The sequence below is a fragment of the Pleurodeles waltl genome, chromosome 12 (assembly GCF_031143425.1).
Source record: "Pleurodeles waltl isolate 20211129_DDA chromosome 12, aPleWal1.hap1.20221129, whole genome shotgun sequence".
Classification (NCBI taxonomy): Eukaryota; Metazoa; Chordata; class Amphibia; order Caudata; family Salamandridae; genus Pleurodeles; species Pleurodeles waltl.
In genome coordinates, this window is record NC_090451.1 from 703,376,505 (window position 1) to 703,392,682 (window position 16,178).

Genomic DNA, 16,178 nt, shown 5'->3' on the forward strand with positions numbered 1-16,178 from the left:
TATTGTTATGACAGTAAATAAATGAATGCAGAACATAGACTAACCACTTAATGAACTTTCTATATTAACCATCCTTAAAAAATGAATTTTAATGTAATGAATAGAATACAGATTTCCTAACTACAGTTGGAACCAGTTTTTTTTATTCACTATGATGGACTAGACCACTGGCTTCCTGTGTACCTCAGGTCTGCTTAGCAAGACCTGGAATTATTCCTTGACATGGTTATAGTGAAGCATTATATACTATTGATTTATACAGTGTGCATTAAACAGGGACCCCTACCCTGGACTTTGAACATTGTGGAGATGTGATGGCCCCATGATGATCAGCAACGGGTGATTCACAACTGTTAGTCACCCTTAAATATGGGACCAACCTTATAATGATATATATATGAATATACTGTTTGTTTTGTATGGAAGGTTCACATACCTAGTAGTCCTGAAGAAGGTGGTATTTCTACCACTCAACCAAAACACGTCAATTAAAGTTTTAAGCACAGTCTATAGGCACTGGGTGTCTTTATATGTTATCACCCAGGAATCATGGATAGCTAGTGACATTCTGTGTCTGATTACGATGCTCCTTGTTTTACTGCTGAAATATATCACCTATATTTTAAAAATTTTAATGGAGTGTATGAATAAAGCCATATATTTTTTTCTAAGTTCTTTCGTATATTTTATTTTTGCCCTGTTTTGTATTATGACGCGTGAATGTGAGAGGTGTATGGTGGAATGATCTGAACAACAGGAAAAGTTGACAGTTACTAAGGGGGGTATTCTTAGTTGGTTTGTATAACCCTGTCTTCTTGGTTTGAGGGCTACTCTCGCTTATTTTGTTGGAACACATAGAATCCCCTCACTGGTCAACTGGCTACTGCAAGGGTGTGTTCACCTCTGTCTACGAGAAGGTCATACAAGTTCAGCGTGGTCGCATCTCCTGTTGATGGTCACGGCACCTCATCAGTCTGCTTTCAATAAGCAGTGCTTAAATTGTGCTTGTTGTTTCCGGTGCTGAGCACCGGCACTTATTTTTGAGGGCCGGGGCTTATTCTTCCGCCTCAAGCATTTGCTGTGAGCAAAAGATACACATGGGAAAGACGGAGGAAGGGAAAAACGAGAAAGCATCACAATGGGAGAAAGCAGAAAGCAGCAAGAGTGATCTAAAGGGACAAGGAGTGGCTTTAAATGGATTGAAGAGGCCCAAGATGGCTTCAGGATTGCGCCTCCTCAATATTCCATGTTCACACATTTAATTGCAGCAGCCGTGTGTTTGAGAGGAGGGCTTTGGGCACCGGCACCTTTTTATTTACAAATAAAGCACTGTCTATAAGAGAAGGATGTCTCTTGAATAATCCAGAAATTCTAAAGTAGAGTGCTAGCCAAGAAGCAGCCTAACACTCTAGAAAGTGCTTAGAAGGTAGTAGGCGAGCACTGGAGGTCACATTTGCAGTAATTGGAGTGTGAAGATCCTAGCCAGCATGGAGAGCAAGTAGCCTCCTCTATCAGCAAGTGATAAGTGCCTCTTTACTCTGTCGGTCTTTACGCCAGAGCCTCCTAAGGCAGTGGTTCTCAACCTGTGGTCCAGCGACCCTGGGGGCCCGTGGGGCCTTTTCAGGGGGTCCGTGACTTCTTTAAAAAATTATTAAATATTAACAGATTAATATAGTGTATACAAATAAAGTGGCTAAATGTACAACATTATTTTTTAACTGTAAGTGTAAATGTCAAGAAATTTTAAATTGGAGGCTAAAAATGTAATTAGTATCCTCAGTTTGATTTGTGGGAGCGGCGCAGGTGCATCAAACAATATAGTATAGACAATGTGTGGCTTCAATTGAATTTAGGAAAGCTCCAACCTTCCGATTACATTTTTTTTTTTTTGTATTTATGTTTGTTTACAAATTAAATACAATGTGTTATCATTTGTGTGGGTGTTTGATGGAATGCATGTTTTTGTATTTTTTGTGTATTGTTTTGCAGTTCAAATCATCAACAATATTTAAGCCAGGCTTCCTGGCTTCTAGTAATGACTAAGTGGGGGGTCTCTGGATTCCAGTAATGATTATAGTGGGTGTTCCCAGGTTCCAATAATGATAAAGTGGGGGGTCCACAGAAGTCAAAAGGTTGAGAACCACTGTCCTAGGGTGGTGACGGGTAATCAGGGCTTTTGGTTGCTATGATTCAATGACATCCACCCTTACTGCCTGATATGTACATTTATTCCCCATCGAGCTAGTAACTCAGGGGCGGCTCCTCCAAAAGGGGGATGGAGCGTCCCCACCCCCAACCCCCTGTGCCAGCAGTGGCAGCTGTAAACCTTTTCTACAAAAATGATAACAAACCTTGTTTATTTTCGTTTTTGGGGAAAACTGGCAGGCCACGGGGGTGACGAGCAATGAGGGGGAGTGCTCAGCATTCCCCCTCAGAGTGCATGAACGTTTGGCCGGGCAAACACACATGCGCACAGGGCTCTCTCCAGCAACACGGTTGCTAGGCTGGAGAGAGCCTGCACAGGCTCCCAGTCTGCCTGGGAGCGGCCTAGCTGGGCACTCCCAGCCAGTCCTGACGCTGCTCTGAGCAACGTCAAGATTGGCGCAGGCCAGGCTGGGAGCATGTGCCAGCAGGCAGAGGTGAGGAGCAGCGCGGGTCTGAAGGTAAGATTTTTAATTTAAACATTTTTATTTAATCACTGCACTCCCTCCCCCGTGCGCCGTCCCGCCCCTTTACCGTTGCACGAGCCACGACTGTAGTAACCGTGAGCGTTATTTCTTCCTGGAATCGTGTTTAACCGAGATGGACAATAACTGAATTTTTTCTATTTTTCTCCTCTTCCCTCCACCCCTTTTTTAGGCCCCAGCACGGGTTTCCCGCTCACGGTCGCCCTCCCCATCCAGGTGGAGGTTTCGTGACAGCAGCCCCAGCACCGCTATCTCAGATCCCCTCGGCATGCACTCGGTCCGGCTCGGTCTGGCCCGGTCCATGTTCTCCATGAGTTCGTCACCAGACAGCGACGACGAGAGGTAGGTGTCAGGGTGGGGCACTGGCCATCAGGTAGTGTTATCGAACCCGCTGGAGGGAGGTTGGAGGACGTCCTGCTCTGGCATATCAGGATGCAATGACGGCTGTCACTCCAGAGGTGGGAGGGCTTTAAATTGTAATTGTGATTGTATTTATATAGCGCCCTCTACCCCTGACGAGGCATTGAAGCACATTCCCGCGAGTAGCACTCTACTCCGGGACCCAAAGCAGATTAGTGGTGGATTACTGTATGGAAATATAAATTGCTAATTTGAGCAGTGGACATGCAAGTCTGTTAGTTGGATTTAATTGGTTAAAGGCTGGATACAGGAGGGAAGAATCCAGAAGTGTTAATTGGGAGAACATATTAGCTAGACAAGATTTGGGATGAGTTAAAGGAGGAATAGAAAACGGAAGATTCTAGAAAGTGTTATTAGGGAGCCCATAGTATTAAAAGGAGGTTTGGGATGAGTCAAAGGAGGAATACAAGAGGGAAGAGTCTAGAATGGGTTATTAGGGAGATCATAGTAGTAAAATGAAGTTTAGGATATTATATTTTACCTCTTGACGTTTCAGCTGCAGTTCTTTAAAAATACTGTTTTGTGGGTTTTTAAAATAAGCTGCTCTTGTATATCTGTTATATAATCCTCCAAATCCCATAGCACTGTGATCACTATACTCTGTCATTACGTACACTGTTTCCTGAGATGTTTGTGTGACAGATTAATGCTTTCTGGGTTTTGTAGTTTTGGTTTGCTTCCACTGAACTAATTAGACTAACACGCCTGAAATCAATGGTTTGTTAATGAATATGTCAGGAATGGAGTGCACCACTGCAAAATCTTATGTGTTTCACACACACTGTTTTTTATTGTAAAATATTTCCAGTATAGGTTTGCTGAAGGATTAATACAGTGGAGGAGACAATATTGTGGGGTTGGTTGCCAGTCAGAAAATGGCTGAAAGGGGATAGCGAAAATGAAGATACCATACCATAAGGGACACTCGACCAGGCAGCTATGGGTGTCTGTCAACATGGCAGATATGGGTGCCTGTTGAACTGGCGGCGATGGGTGTCTGCAGATGAGACGTATACGGGGGTCTGTTGACCAGGCGGCTATGCGTGTTTGATGACTTGCCAACGATGGGTGTCTGCTGACCAGAGGTCTATGGGTGCCTGCCGACCAGGCGGCTATGGATGTCTGCCAAAGAGATGGATATGGGTGTCTGTCGACTGGGCTGCAATGGTGGCTGTCAATGAGCAGATATGGGTATCTGTTGACCAGGGGCTATGGGTGTCAGTCAACAAGGCAGATATGGGTGTCTACCGACAGGCGGCTATAGGTGTCTGCTCATGAGGCAGTTATGTGTGTCTGTTGACCAGGCGACCATGGGCGTCTGTCAATAAGGCGGATATATGTGTCTGTTGTCCAGGTGGCTGTGGGTGTCTGCCGACCAGGCGGATATGGGTGTCTGTCGACAAGACGGATATGGGTGTCTGTCGACCAGGCGGCTACGGCGTTTAATGGACTATTCTATCAGGGGCATGTGGATGTGGGGGCACAAAGGGCTAGTATATCGTTGACAGTGAGTTGAGGGGAGTTTTGGGGAGTCTCTTTGAGTATCGAGGGCCTCTGCAGTTCAGTCCACGCGGTTCCCACATTCACTTTCCATAACTTGAAGCCTTGTTTGGCTCCGGGCCTCAGCATTGGCCTCCGTCCAGGGCCACAAAACCTTCACGTCTCTCTGGGCCGAGGAACAGTGAAGGGCCTTTGTGTGTCTGACCTCGTCCCGAGCCTTCTTGCGAAAGTCATCTCCGTAAGACTTGTTGCTTTGTGCGTGGGGTGACGTCCCCTCTGACATGGGGGAGACGGTCAGCCAATCAGAAGGCAAAACAGATGCCCACCTCAGCCTCTAGCTCGCCAGGTTACAAGAAGGAATCAAGGTTGTTTCTGGCACGGAGTAAAGCCAGTGTGATCTGAGCCCCAGTGCAGGATCCTTAGGGCTGCTGCAGGTCTGAGGTGCACGAGCAGAGCTGTGTGTGGTCCCAGTACTGAAACAGTACTGAAGGTTAGGTGTGAGGTGCACGCGCAGAGCTGTGGATGTAGTGAAACAGTACTGAAGGTTAGGCGTGAGGTGCACGGGCAGAGCGGTAAATGTAGTGAAACAGTACTGAAGGTTAGGCGTGAGGTGCACGGGCAGAGCGGTAAATGTAGTGAAACAGTACTGAAGGTTAGGCGTGAGGTGCACGGGCAGAGCGGTGAATGTAGTGAAACAGTACTGAAGGTTAGGTGTGAGGTGCGCGGGCAGAGCGGTGGATGTAGTGACACTGTACTAAAGGTTAGGCGTGAGGTGCATGGGCAGAGCTGTGTACGGTCCCAGTAGTGACACTGGACTGAAGGTTAAGCGTGAGGTGCACCGGCGGAGCTGTGTACGGTCCTAGTAGTGACACTGTACTGAAGGTTAGGCGTGAGGTGCACCGCCGGAGCTGTGTACGGTCCCAGTAGTGACACTGTACTGAATGTTAGGTGTGAGGTGCACCGGCGGAGCTGTGTACAGTCCCAGTAGTGAAAGGTTAGGTGTGAGGTGCACCGGCGGAGCTGTGTACGGTCCCAGTAGTGACACTGTACTGAAGGTTAGGCGTGAGGTGCACCGCCGGAGCTGTGTACGGTCCCAGTAGTGACACTGTACTGAAGGTTAGGCGTGAGGTGCACCGGCGGAGCTGTGTGTGGTCCCAGTAGTGACACTGTACTGAAGGTTAGGCGTGAGGTGCACCGGCGGAGCTGTGTGTGGTCCCAGTAGTGACACTGTACTGAAGGTTAGGCATGAGGTGCACCAGCGTAGCTGTGTACGGTCCCAGTAGTGACACTGTACTGAAGGTTAGGCGTGAGGTGCCCTGGTGTAGCTGTGTACAGTCCCAGTAGTGAAACAGTACTGAAGGTTAGGCGTGAAGTGCATGGGCAGAGCTGTGTCTGGTCCCAGTAGTGAAGCAGTTCTGAGGGTTAGGAGTGAGGTGCATGGACTGAGTTGTGAGTGGTCCTGGTAGTGAAACAGTACTGGAGGTTAGGTGTGAGGTGCACCGGCGGAGCTGTGTACGGTCCCAGTAGTGAAAGGTTAGGCGTGAGGTGCCCTGGTGTAGCTGTGTACGGTCCCAGTAGTGACACTGTACTGAAGGTTAGGTGTGAGGTGCACCGGCGGAGCTGTGTACGGTCCCAGTAGTGACACTGTACTGAAGGTTAGGCGTGAGGTGCACCGGCGGAGCTGTGTACGGTCCCAGTAGTGAAAGGTTAGGCGTGAGGTGCCCTGGTGTAGCTGTGTACGGTCCCAGTAGTGACACTGTACTGAAGGTTAGGTGTGAGGTGCACCGGCGGAGCTGTGTACGGTCCCAGTAGTGACACTGTACTGAAGGTTAGGCGTGAGGTGCACCGGCGGAGCTGTGTACGGTCCCAGTAGTGACACTGTACTGAAGGTTAGGCGTGAGGTGCACCGCCGGAGCTGTGTACGGTCCCAGTAGTGACACTGTACTGAAGGTTAGGTGTGAGGTGCACCAGCAGAGCTGTGTGTGGTCTCAGTAGTGACACTGGACTGAAGGTGAGACGTGAGGTGCCCTGGTGTAGCTGTGTACGGTCCCAGTAGTGACACTGTACTGAAGGTTAGGCGTGAGGTGCACCGCCGGAGCTGTGTACGGTCTCAGTAGTGACACTGTACTGAAGGTTAGGTGTGAGGTGCACCAGCAGAGCTGTGTGTGGTCTCAGTAGTGACACTGTACTGAAGGTTAGGTGTGAGGTGCACCGGCGGAGCTGTGTACGGTCCCAGTAGTGACACTGTACTGAAGGTTAGGCGTGAGGTGCACCGGCGGAGCTGTGTACGGTCCCTGTAGTGACACTGTACTGAAGGTTAGGCGTGAGGTGCACCGGCGGAGCTGTGTACGGTCCCAGTAGTGACACTGTACTGAAGGTTAGGCGTGAGGTGCACCGGCGGAGCTGTGTGTGGTCCCAGTAGTGACACTGTACTGAAGGTTAGGCGTGAGGTGCACGGGCAGAGCGGTGAATGTAGTGAAACAGTACTGAAGGTTAGGTGTGAGGTGCACCGGCAGAGCTGTGGATGTAGTGACACTGTATTGAAGGTTAGGTGTGAAGTGCACCGCCGGAGCTGTGTACGGTCCCAGTAGTAACACTGTACTGAAGGTTAGGTGTGAGGTGCACTGGCGGAGCTGTGTGTGGTCTCAGTAGTGACACTGTACTGAAGGTTAGGCGTGAGGTGCACCGGCTGAGCTGTGTGTGGTCCCAGTAGTGACACTGTGCTGAAGGTTAGGCGTGAGGTGCACCGGCGGAGCTGTGTGTGGTCCCAGTAGTGACACTGTACTGAAGGTTAGGAGTGAGGTGCACCGGCGGAGCTGTGTACGGTCCCAGTAGTGAAAGGTTAGGTGTGAGGTGCACCGCCGGAGCTGTGTACGGTCCCAGTAGTGACACTGTACTGAAGGTGAGGCGTGAGGTGCACCAGCAGAGCTGTGTGTGGTCTCAGTAGTGACACTGTACTGAAGGTGAGGCGTGAGGTGCACCAGCAGAGCTGTGTGTGGTCTCAGTAGTGACACTGTACTAAAGGTTAGGCGTGAGGTGCACCGCCGGAGCTGTGTACGGTCCCAGTAGTGACACTGTACTGAAGGTTAGGTGTGAGGTGCACCAGCAGAGCTGTGTGTGGTCTCAGTAGTGACACTGTACTGAAGGTTAGGCGTGAGGTGCACCGCCGGAGCTGTGTATGGTCCCAGTAGTGACACTGTACTGAAGGTTAGGCGTGAGGTGCACCGCCGGAGCTGTGTGTGGTCCCAGTAGTGACACTGTACTGAAGGTTAGGTGTGAGGTGCACCGGCGGAGCTGTGTACGGTCCCAGTAGTGACACTGTACTGAAGGTTAGGCGTGAGGTGCACCGGCAGAGCTGTGTGTGGTCTCAGTAGTGACACTGTACTGAAGGTTAGGTGTGAGGTGCACCAGCAGAGCTGTGTGTGGTCTCAGTAGTGACACTGTACTGAAGGTTAGGCGTGAGGTGCACCAGCAGAGCTGTGTGTGGTCTCAGTAGTGACACTGGACTGAAGGTTAGGCGTGAGGTGCACCAGCAAAGCTGTGTGTGGTCTCAGTAGTGACACTGGACTGAAGGTTAGGCGTGAGGTGCACCGCCGGAGCTGTGTGTGGTCCCAGTAGTGAAAGGTTAGGTGTGAGATGCACCAGCAGAGCTGTGTGTGGTCTCAGTAGTGACACTGGACTGAAGGTGAGGCGTGAGGTGCACCACGCAGTCTGCATGCAGCCCACCGAACAGTAACTCCACTCGTGGTCGCAGCCCCTTCTGATGTGTGAGGCACCTCTCCGTGGACTCCAGATGTTGACACTTGAAGGCATTTGAGAGTTTACACAGCTGTTCTCACAGGGCCAACACAACTGTTTTTTCAGCATCTGGATGCAACCAGACGGGTCCTAAAAATGAGATTTTTGTGTGTTCTGCTTGCTCAGATTCCTGAACAAAACGTCTCGGTGTGTAAGTTCAACCAGACGTGCCACAAACCCGAGAATCGGAAATTCTGCAGTCAATATGCCAGGCCAGGGCACCTCTAACACTGAGGCTGTGTTCTGTGGGTCATACGAATACTGCCCCCCACAAACATTCAAAGTGTACAAACAAAGCACTTTTGCTTCTCTCTGACCGTGCCAGGGGTTCAGCAGCACCCTAGTATTTCAGTTAGGTGCCACAGGTGTCCTAAAGTACACTTAAAACGGAGTCGCCCTCGTACATTATACCACAAATGTTCAATAAATCATCACATTCTTTAGGCATGAAATAGTGGGCCCAAAAGGCAGCGTTAGAGTCTCTGCTATTCAGACATTCTATGTTCACAAGAGATAACAAAACTCACTTTGCTAGAACTGTTGGTTTTGCCAGTGCTTGTTTACACGAATTTGGGTCCCTGTGATATAGACTTCCAGAAGTCCCCTCATTTCTACGTCCTTTCAGTTGATGATGGCCAGGGCACTGGGATCATGTGATTGTGCTGCAGTGTTGTTTTTCGTATAGTTATACATGTGCTGCATTTGCCACATAATCCACTGTCTGCTGCAAAATTTGCATATTTTAACCAAAAAACGTTGATTTCCAGCCGAAACGGTTCAAAAGTTACTAAAAACACAGCGACACGTATTGCTGTGCAGTGACAGGCCCTTTGTGAAGTTGACTAGTCACTTTTCCTATTGCTTATTTCTATATCTGTGTATTAAACTAGAACTAATGACGTGAAACCAATGCCCAGACAGTGTTAGGATTACAAAATAATGAAGTAATACTTTCACAAAAAGTGCTGCATATTTTCCCTTTTCTTGACGCATAATTTACTCAACCCTGCTGCATATTTTGGCCCTCGCCCACCACATAATTCCAGTGACCCTAATGATGGCTCCATAAGATTCTTCTGTTCATTGCCCCATGAATAGCAACACTCTTCTTTAGAAACAGAGGGCGCTGCTGGCTCACCACACCAGGTGGGCTCTCACCTCCCTCTCCTTTGCTATCTCTGGGTTCATGAATGGTTACCTACTGTCTCTTTAACACTCTGCACAGCTCTCGGATGCTTCTTCTGAGGCTCCACAAACAAGCTCCTGTTTTCAAACCACCCCGTTCATCCAGTGACCAGTGGTAGATGCAGAAGGGATGAGAGAAAGCAGACACACAAAACTCCCCTGTGCTTAATTTGTAAATTATAACGTGCTGGTGCCCAAACCTCTCCTCTGAAACACGCACCTGCTGCAGTTAAATGTTCGAGCACGGAAGTCTAAGACATCCTAATCCTGAGGCCATCTCAGGCCTCTTAATCCATTTACAGCCACTCCCTGCCCCTTCATCTCACCCTTGCAGCTTTCTGCTTTCATCTTTGTGACACTTTTCTGCCTTTCTCTTCTTCCATTTTTCCCATGTGCCTTTTGCCCGTAGTAAATGCTTGATGCGAAAAAATAAGTGCTGGCCCCCAAAAATAAATGCAGGTGCCCCCTCCCCCCAGCTCAAATTAAGTGCTGAACTCCCCACTCTGGCTTGTCACTTGCAGAGTCAAGGACGGTCTGTCGGTTATAGCAGATCTCTAGAAGATAAAGACACACTTTAAGTTACTCATTACCAATTGGATGAGGAATAACTCCCTCAAGATGAACACACAGCCTCCAGGTGTCCCACGGAAGTGGGGCCCATTCCAATCTCAGCTGAGCAGGCCAGGAATCTGGGTATCATCCTGGACTGCAACCTAACTATGAGGTGCCAAGTCAATGCAGGGTCATCCTCCTGCTCCTTCATCCTGCACCTGTTACATAAGATTTTCAAGTGGCTTCCCCAAAACGCCAGGCACACCATCACTCAACCCCAGTCCAACCAGAACTCCGCAGCAAGAGTAACCCTGGATCTCCCTCGTCACACCCACATCACCCCCCACCTCAAAAAACTCCACTGGCTCCCGGTTCAGGAAAGATGCCAGTTCAAGCTCCTCGCCTGCGCATTCAAGGCCCTGCATAACTGCAGACCCAGATACATCAAACACCACCTGAGATGCCACAAACCCTCCAAATACCCCTGCTCTGCCTCCCTCTCGCTGGCCCATACCTTCAGCATACAATGCAACAGAGCGGAGGACGTCTCTTCTCTTACCTCGCAGTTAAAGCCTGAAAGGCCTCGCTCTGCCCCTCAGCATCTCCCCTGCTCTGCAGGAGTTCCGTAGGACCCTGAAAATCTGACTGTTCGACTGAGACCCTGGACCCTGTCAACGCCTAGATACCCTCACTGGTGACAAGTGGCATTCTACAAATGGACTGATAGATTGACTGATTCATTGACTCGTCTTTGGAGCACTGACCGTCACTGTGAAAGTCATATACCTATCTCTGTATAACCAAATCTATGCTTCAACACCACCAGGGAATTCCTGAAAGTTAAACACCAATAAACATAAACATCTTTCTCAAAACGTAGAGACTGCTCCCTGTAGTGACGAACTACACCACTTGTGCCACTACACACTCGTTTGTGGAAGGTGACTATAGTTTCTACTTGACATCTAAAGAACTATTAAAATAAGAAACTTCCGTAACATCGTCTGATTCCCTTCACTTACAATTCCTACGCATACTGGGATTCTAAAACTTAGTCCACTGCGTGCATTAACATTTGTGTACACATGAAATGCTGTCTTAGGATCAATTCTGTTCTGTCAAGCAAACTCTTAGCAGAACTTGTAACCCTGATCTTTGAGAGTGCAAACAAGTGCAAAAAATAGTTCAAAGTTCATTCTCATATCACACACGACTTCAGGATAATTGTCTGAAAGCCAAATATCATTAATCCAGTCCTTAGGGAAGTAGAGTTTTAGATGCTTGAAATCCATGAAGTGAGGTCCGGCTGCAGCAACATTATACAACAACTGCCCAGTTAGGACGCTGAGCCCTACAGGGGGAGGTATACCTGAAGAACAAGATGGCCACCTTCTCTGTAGGTGCATGAGAGTTTGTGGCCCACTACGAAACGTAGTCCACTGCTGGTGCTCTACTGCATAATGCAGTGGTTCCCAACCTTTTGACTTCTGTGGACCCCCATTTTATCAATACTGGAGCCCGGGGACCCCCACTGAATCATTATTGGAACTCGGGAACCCCTGAGGAGTCATTACTGATAGCTGGGACCTAATATTATTAAATGTTTTAAGCAGCCGCGGACACCCTGAGGAGGCTTCGCGGACCACCAGGGGTCCCCAGCCCACAGGTTGGGAACCACTGGCATAATGCATTCCCATCAAGGCAGGACTGGCGGTCCCGGCATCGGGCATTTCCCCAGGAGGCTGGAAGAGAGGGGGCCACTTTTGTTACTGAGTGGCTGGTTTTGTAGCAGTGCAGCAGTTTTAAAAGCACTGCAGAGCTCCTTGTATGTTCAACAGTTTTCAGGCAACAATAAAATTGTTAAGATAACTGCTGATTAATGTACCCGCTGAAGAGAGATGGAGATTTGTCTAGTGGCAGTTTTGACTCATCTAAGGTAGTGCCGAGGGTTAATATGACTGCATCAGGGAACGTGTACCATGCAGATCACAGAACAGTTATGTGCAATGCTCAGTGGGATACTGCACAGAGATCCCATTGTTACTGTCCAGTCCATAGGTTATTATAGTGATCTAGCACAGTGAGCTATGAATTGCCATCAAAGAACTGCATGCAAGTTGTGTGGCACAATAGAAAGTTATGTTTTTCCTCACTCTTTCAATATGCTAATTTTGCTAAAAAAGGGTTTGTTAGGGTAGAAATAAATAGTTATTACCTTTGAAATCCTGAGTATATGCTTCCCCAGACCAAGCACTCTTAAAAAATGCATACAGTATGAATTCTACACATTGTAGCCTTTGTCTTATTAACATTTTCTAAACACTGATTTACACACGTATGATTCATTATTTACTATGCTTTAAAAACGAATATAATTGAATATAAAATGAAAAATGTGTTGTAGAATGCACCGTTTTTGCCTTTTTTTGTTCCAAATTTTCTTGACGGGAGAACCCCTCAAACCCCATTGCAGTGGTCGGGCCTGCTTACTATGCACCGTATGGGGGCTGGTTTGACAAAACGTGCCAGGGATGCTTTGGGTTTCCAGCCCTGGCTCCCACAGCAGCTTGAATCCAGTCCCCACACTCTGGTGACAGCAAGCCTTGCCTCTGCTGAAAGGCTCTAAACATAGATGTTCTTGAATTAATGCTCCCTTGCACACGAACCCAACTTAATGAATGCAGCCCTTCGAGTCCCCTATACTGACATCTTGTCTTCCAGTCCAGGACCTCAACGCTGCTCCATGGCAGTCTTTACAAACATGAATAGCTTCAGTACACTGCTTGGGGCTTAAGATTCTGGGTATATTCCCAGAAGAACTTTGTGCTCAGCAAATTCCAGGAGAGTTAATGTCTTCAATATCAGAAGAGAGAGTTGAGGAGGTGGAAACTTTATCCACAACCCATCTCAACTTTGGAATAACTTACCTTACCAGCCCAGAGGTCGGTCTAACCTATCCATTTTCAGGAAACGTCTCAAAACCTGGTTCTTCTCTTGTTTGGTGCGATCTGCTATAGAATCTTTCCCGGTTAGTTCATTTTAGCTTCTGATCTCTCTTTTGTTAACGTAACAGACATCAGCACCAAGATGCCTTTGGGCATTTTGGCGCTATTAAAAATAATTTAATATCAATAGGATTCCATTTTGCAGGGCATGCCGGACACTTCTGCTGTCAACAGCATTTTTTAAAGGTTTTTCAGATGATGCAGCCTTAGTCTATTAAGGACACTGGTGCAAACAAAGGCCTTGGCCAACAAATGCCATCGCCTGCGGGATCACCCAATGCAAAAATGTTGCTGGCCATTTGCCTAAACAGATCTGCACCTAGTACTTATTTCCAAACATTTGTGGTGCGGGCAGCCTTGTATGTTTCTGGCGGCAGGAGCTGTAAGGGTACTCCAGCTCTTGCTTTGTAGACATGTCGACCAGGACAAAATGCCTCACCAGGGGCAGTTAGTAACTTCCTGTGCGGCTGTGTCTTCATGTCATAGTGACCCCTCCAGAACCAGGAGTGAGACCAGAAATGGATCACCCAGGATGAGTGTGATGATGAGGCAGGCACGGCCAAGACACGAGGCATCCAGAAACAAAAATCGTCTGTAGAATTAAGGGCGAAGGTGTAGAAAGCAGAGTGCAAGAAAACAGCCCGTGCGAGGAAAAGGAACCTATGCAGATATTCAGAAGTCAAGCAACAAGAGCATCTAAGCAGCAAGAGAAGTCAGGCAGCAAAGCCAACTAGGCACCAAAAGGACTGCAGGTACCAGGAGCATAGCAAGGTCCATAGACAGTGGTGTTAAGTCAGGAGGCAGGAAGCAGCTCTAGGAATTCAGGAAGGAGGAACGAAGCAAGGTCCACTACTAGGCAGCAAGAGGAAGTCAGGCAGCAGGGTAGATGCAAGGTCCGCTGCTAGGCAGCAAGAGGAAGTCAGGCAGCAGGGTAGAAGCAAGGTACGCTGCTAGGCAGCAAGAGGAAGTCAGGCAGCAGGGCAGAAGCAAGGTCCGCTGCTAGGCAGCAAGAGGAAGTCAGGCAGCAGGGCAGAAGCAAGGTCCGCTGCTAGGCAGCAAGAGGAAGTCAGGCAGCAGGGTAGATGCAAGGTCCGCTGCTAGGCAGCAAGAGGAAGTCAGGCAGCAGGGTAGAAGCAAGGTACGCTGCTAGGCAGCAAGAGGAAGTCAGGCAGCAGGGCAGAAGCAAGGTCCGCTGCTAGGCAGCAAGAGGAAGTCAGGCAGCAGGGCAGAAGCAAGGTACGCTGCTAGGCAGCAAGAGGAAGTCAGGCAGCAGGGCAGAAGCAAGGTCCGCTGCTAGGCAGCAAGAGGAAGTCAGGCAGCAGGGTAGATGCAAGGTCCGCTGCTAGGCAGCAAGAGGAAGTCAGGCAGCAAAGCCAGCTAGGAACCGGCAGGTCTGCAGGTACCAGGTACACAACAGGGTCCTTAGACAGTAATGTAAAGTCAGGCGGCAGGAAGGTAGTGGGCTCACTAAACAGCTGCAGGAAGTCAGGCAGCAGCGCAGCCAATACCAGGCAGCCCAAGATTGTAGAGAGCATCGTGATCTTCTAGGCGGTGCACAAACATATCCAGGTGGTATGCGTCGTAACCTGTTGGTCCAAGACAAAAATACTGGCCATGTGTTGTTGTTTTAAGAGGGACTTTTGCCTGGACCCTGGAGTGGGGCTTTGAACCCCAAGAGCACCGCAAGGAGCACCCATAGAGGCCCCGAAATGTGGATAGAACACTTTAGCAAAACATACCAGTCCAGCACCCCTTTTGCTCAGGAAGGGCTGGGGGATGCATCACAACCTTTGGCTGTTAACTTTACTGTTGAGGAAATGTAATGAGGCCATCGTTAGTAGGCCCTTTAAAAAAAAAGCTCCTGCACCGGATGGGGTACCTATGGACTTATTTAATGCAATTCCAGGATTTTAGCCACCACTGCTTGCTAATGCCTTCCGTTTTGTGTGCAAGGTCGGTGCCCCCCCACCCCCCCCCCCCCCATCTTGGCGCAAATCCGTTATGGTACCAGTTTTCTAAAGAGGTAGGTTGCACGATCCTAAATGTTACTGGCTAATTTCCCTCCTTGACTCCGCCACAAAAATAGTTGGGCGTGTCATTCTGGACTGCATGCTCAAGTGGACCTGGGAGAGAATCATAATTTCCCCAGCCCAGTACGGATTTAGCAAAGGCCTTGCTCTGTTGAACAGTGCTCACATCTCCATGTACTTGTCTTTAAATATAGTGTGCCAAGAACAGTTCCTGCAGCTGGTGTTCATGCATTTATCAAGCGTCTTTGCTTGAATCGCTCCACATTGTAGAACATATGAACTTCCATAGGCCTGGAAGCAGGTTTGGTCCCTTTCTTGTGACATCTCCATTGAGACTTAAAGGCATTTGTAAAGTATGGGGAAACTGGGGAATGCTCTCCCACATTGTTGGTCAGTCGAGGTGTGCATCAGGGTGCATACTCGCCCCAACACTTTCTGTTATATACCAATTATTTGGAGTCAACTATTGTCAGTGTAGGGACCGACACGCCCATGGTTAAAAATAAGCCTTTGGTGGCTTTCCTCTATGCTGCCGACGCTGTGCTGCTCCTAGAACTGCAAACCGAGTAAAGTTGTTCATCTTTAGTTTTGTCAGCTTCATGGAAAACTTGAATTACAGACTAATCTCACAAATACTTTTATAATGGTATGTGGTCCCAAGAATACAAAAACCCAATCCATAAGCATTTGAGGCAGCGTAATTGAGTGAGTCAAGTTCCCTGTGTAGGTCTGATGTTTGATGATGGATGTACCTGGACCCCATGGGTGGGGAGCAGAATAAGTCGCATCTTGTGTGGGATTGGTTCTGGTTTCTTACTAGCCAATACCCTAGGGAGAAAACCAATCGCACCTATTCTTGGGATCCACAGGATGAAGTGCCTTCCCTCCTTGACTTATGGATTCGGGGTCTGGGGATATAGCGATACCAGCAGGGTGCAATCAGAGGAGAATAGAGTCTGCAGGCGGATTTTGGGTGGGCCTCCCTCAATCCCTCATTTTGT

At 48.6% G+C, this 16,178-nt stretch overlaps 1 protein-coding gene across 2 annotated transcripts in view; it reads left to right on the plus strand.

Annotated features, from left to right (window-relative positions):
• Positions 1-16,178, plus strand: part of TSC22D4 (TSC22 domain family member 4) — a 352,090-nt gene that overhangs the window by 157,682 nt on the left and 178,230 nt on the right. For both annotated transcript variants that reach the window (XM_069215644.1, XM_069215645.1), the window contains exon 3: positions 2,860-3,029. In XM_069215644.1, the coding sequence (XP_069071745.1) occupies positions 2,860-3,029 (170 nt within the window). The remainder of the gene's footprint in view (positions 1-2,859; positions 3,030-16,178) is intronic.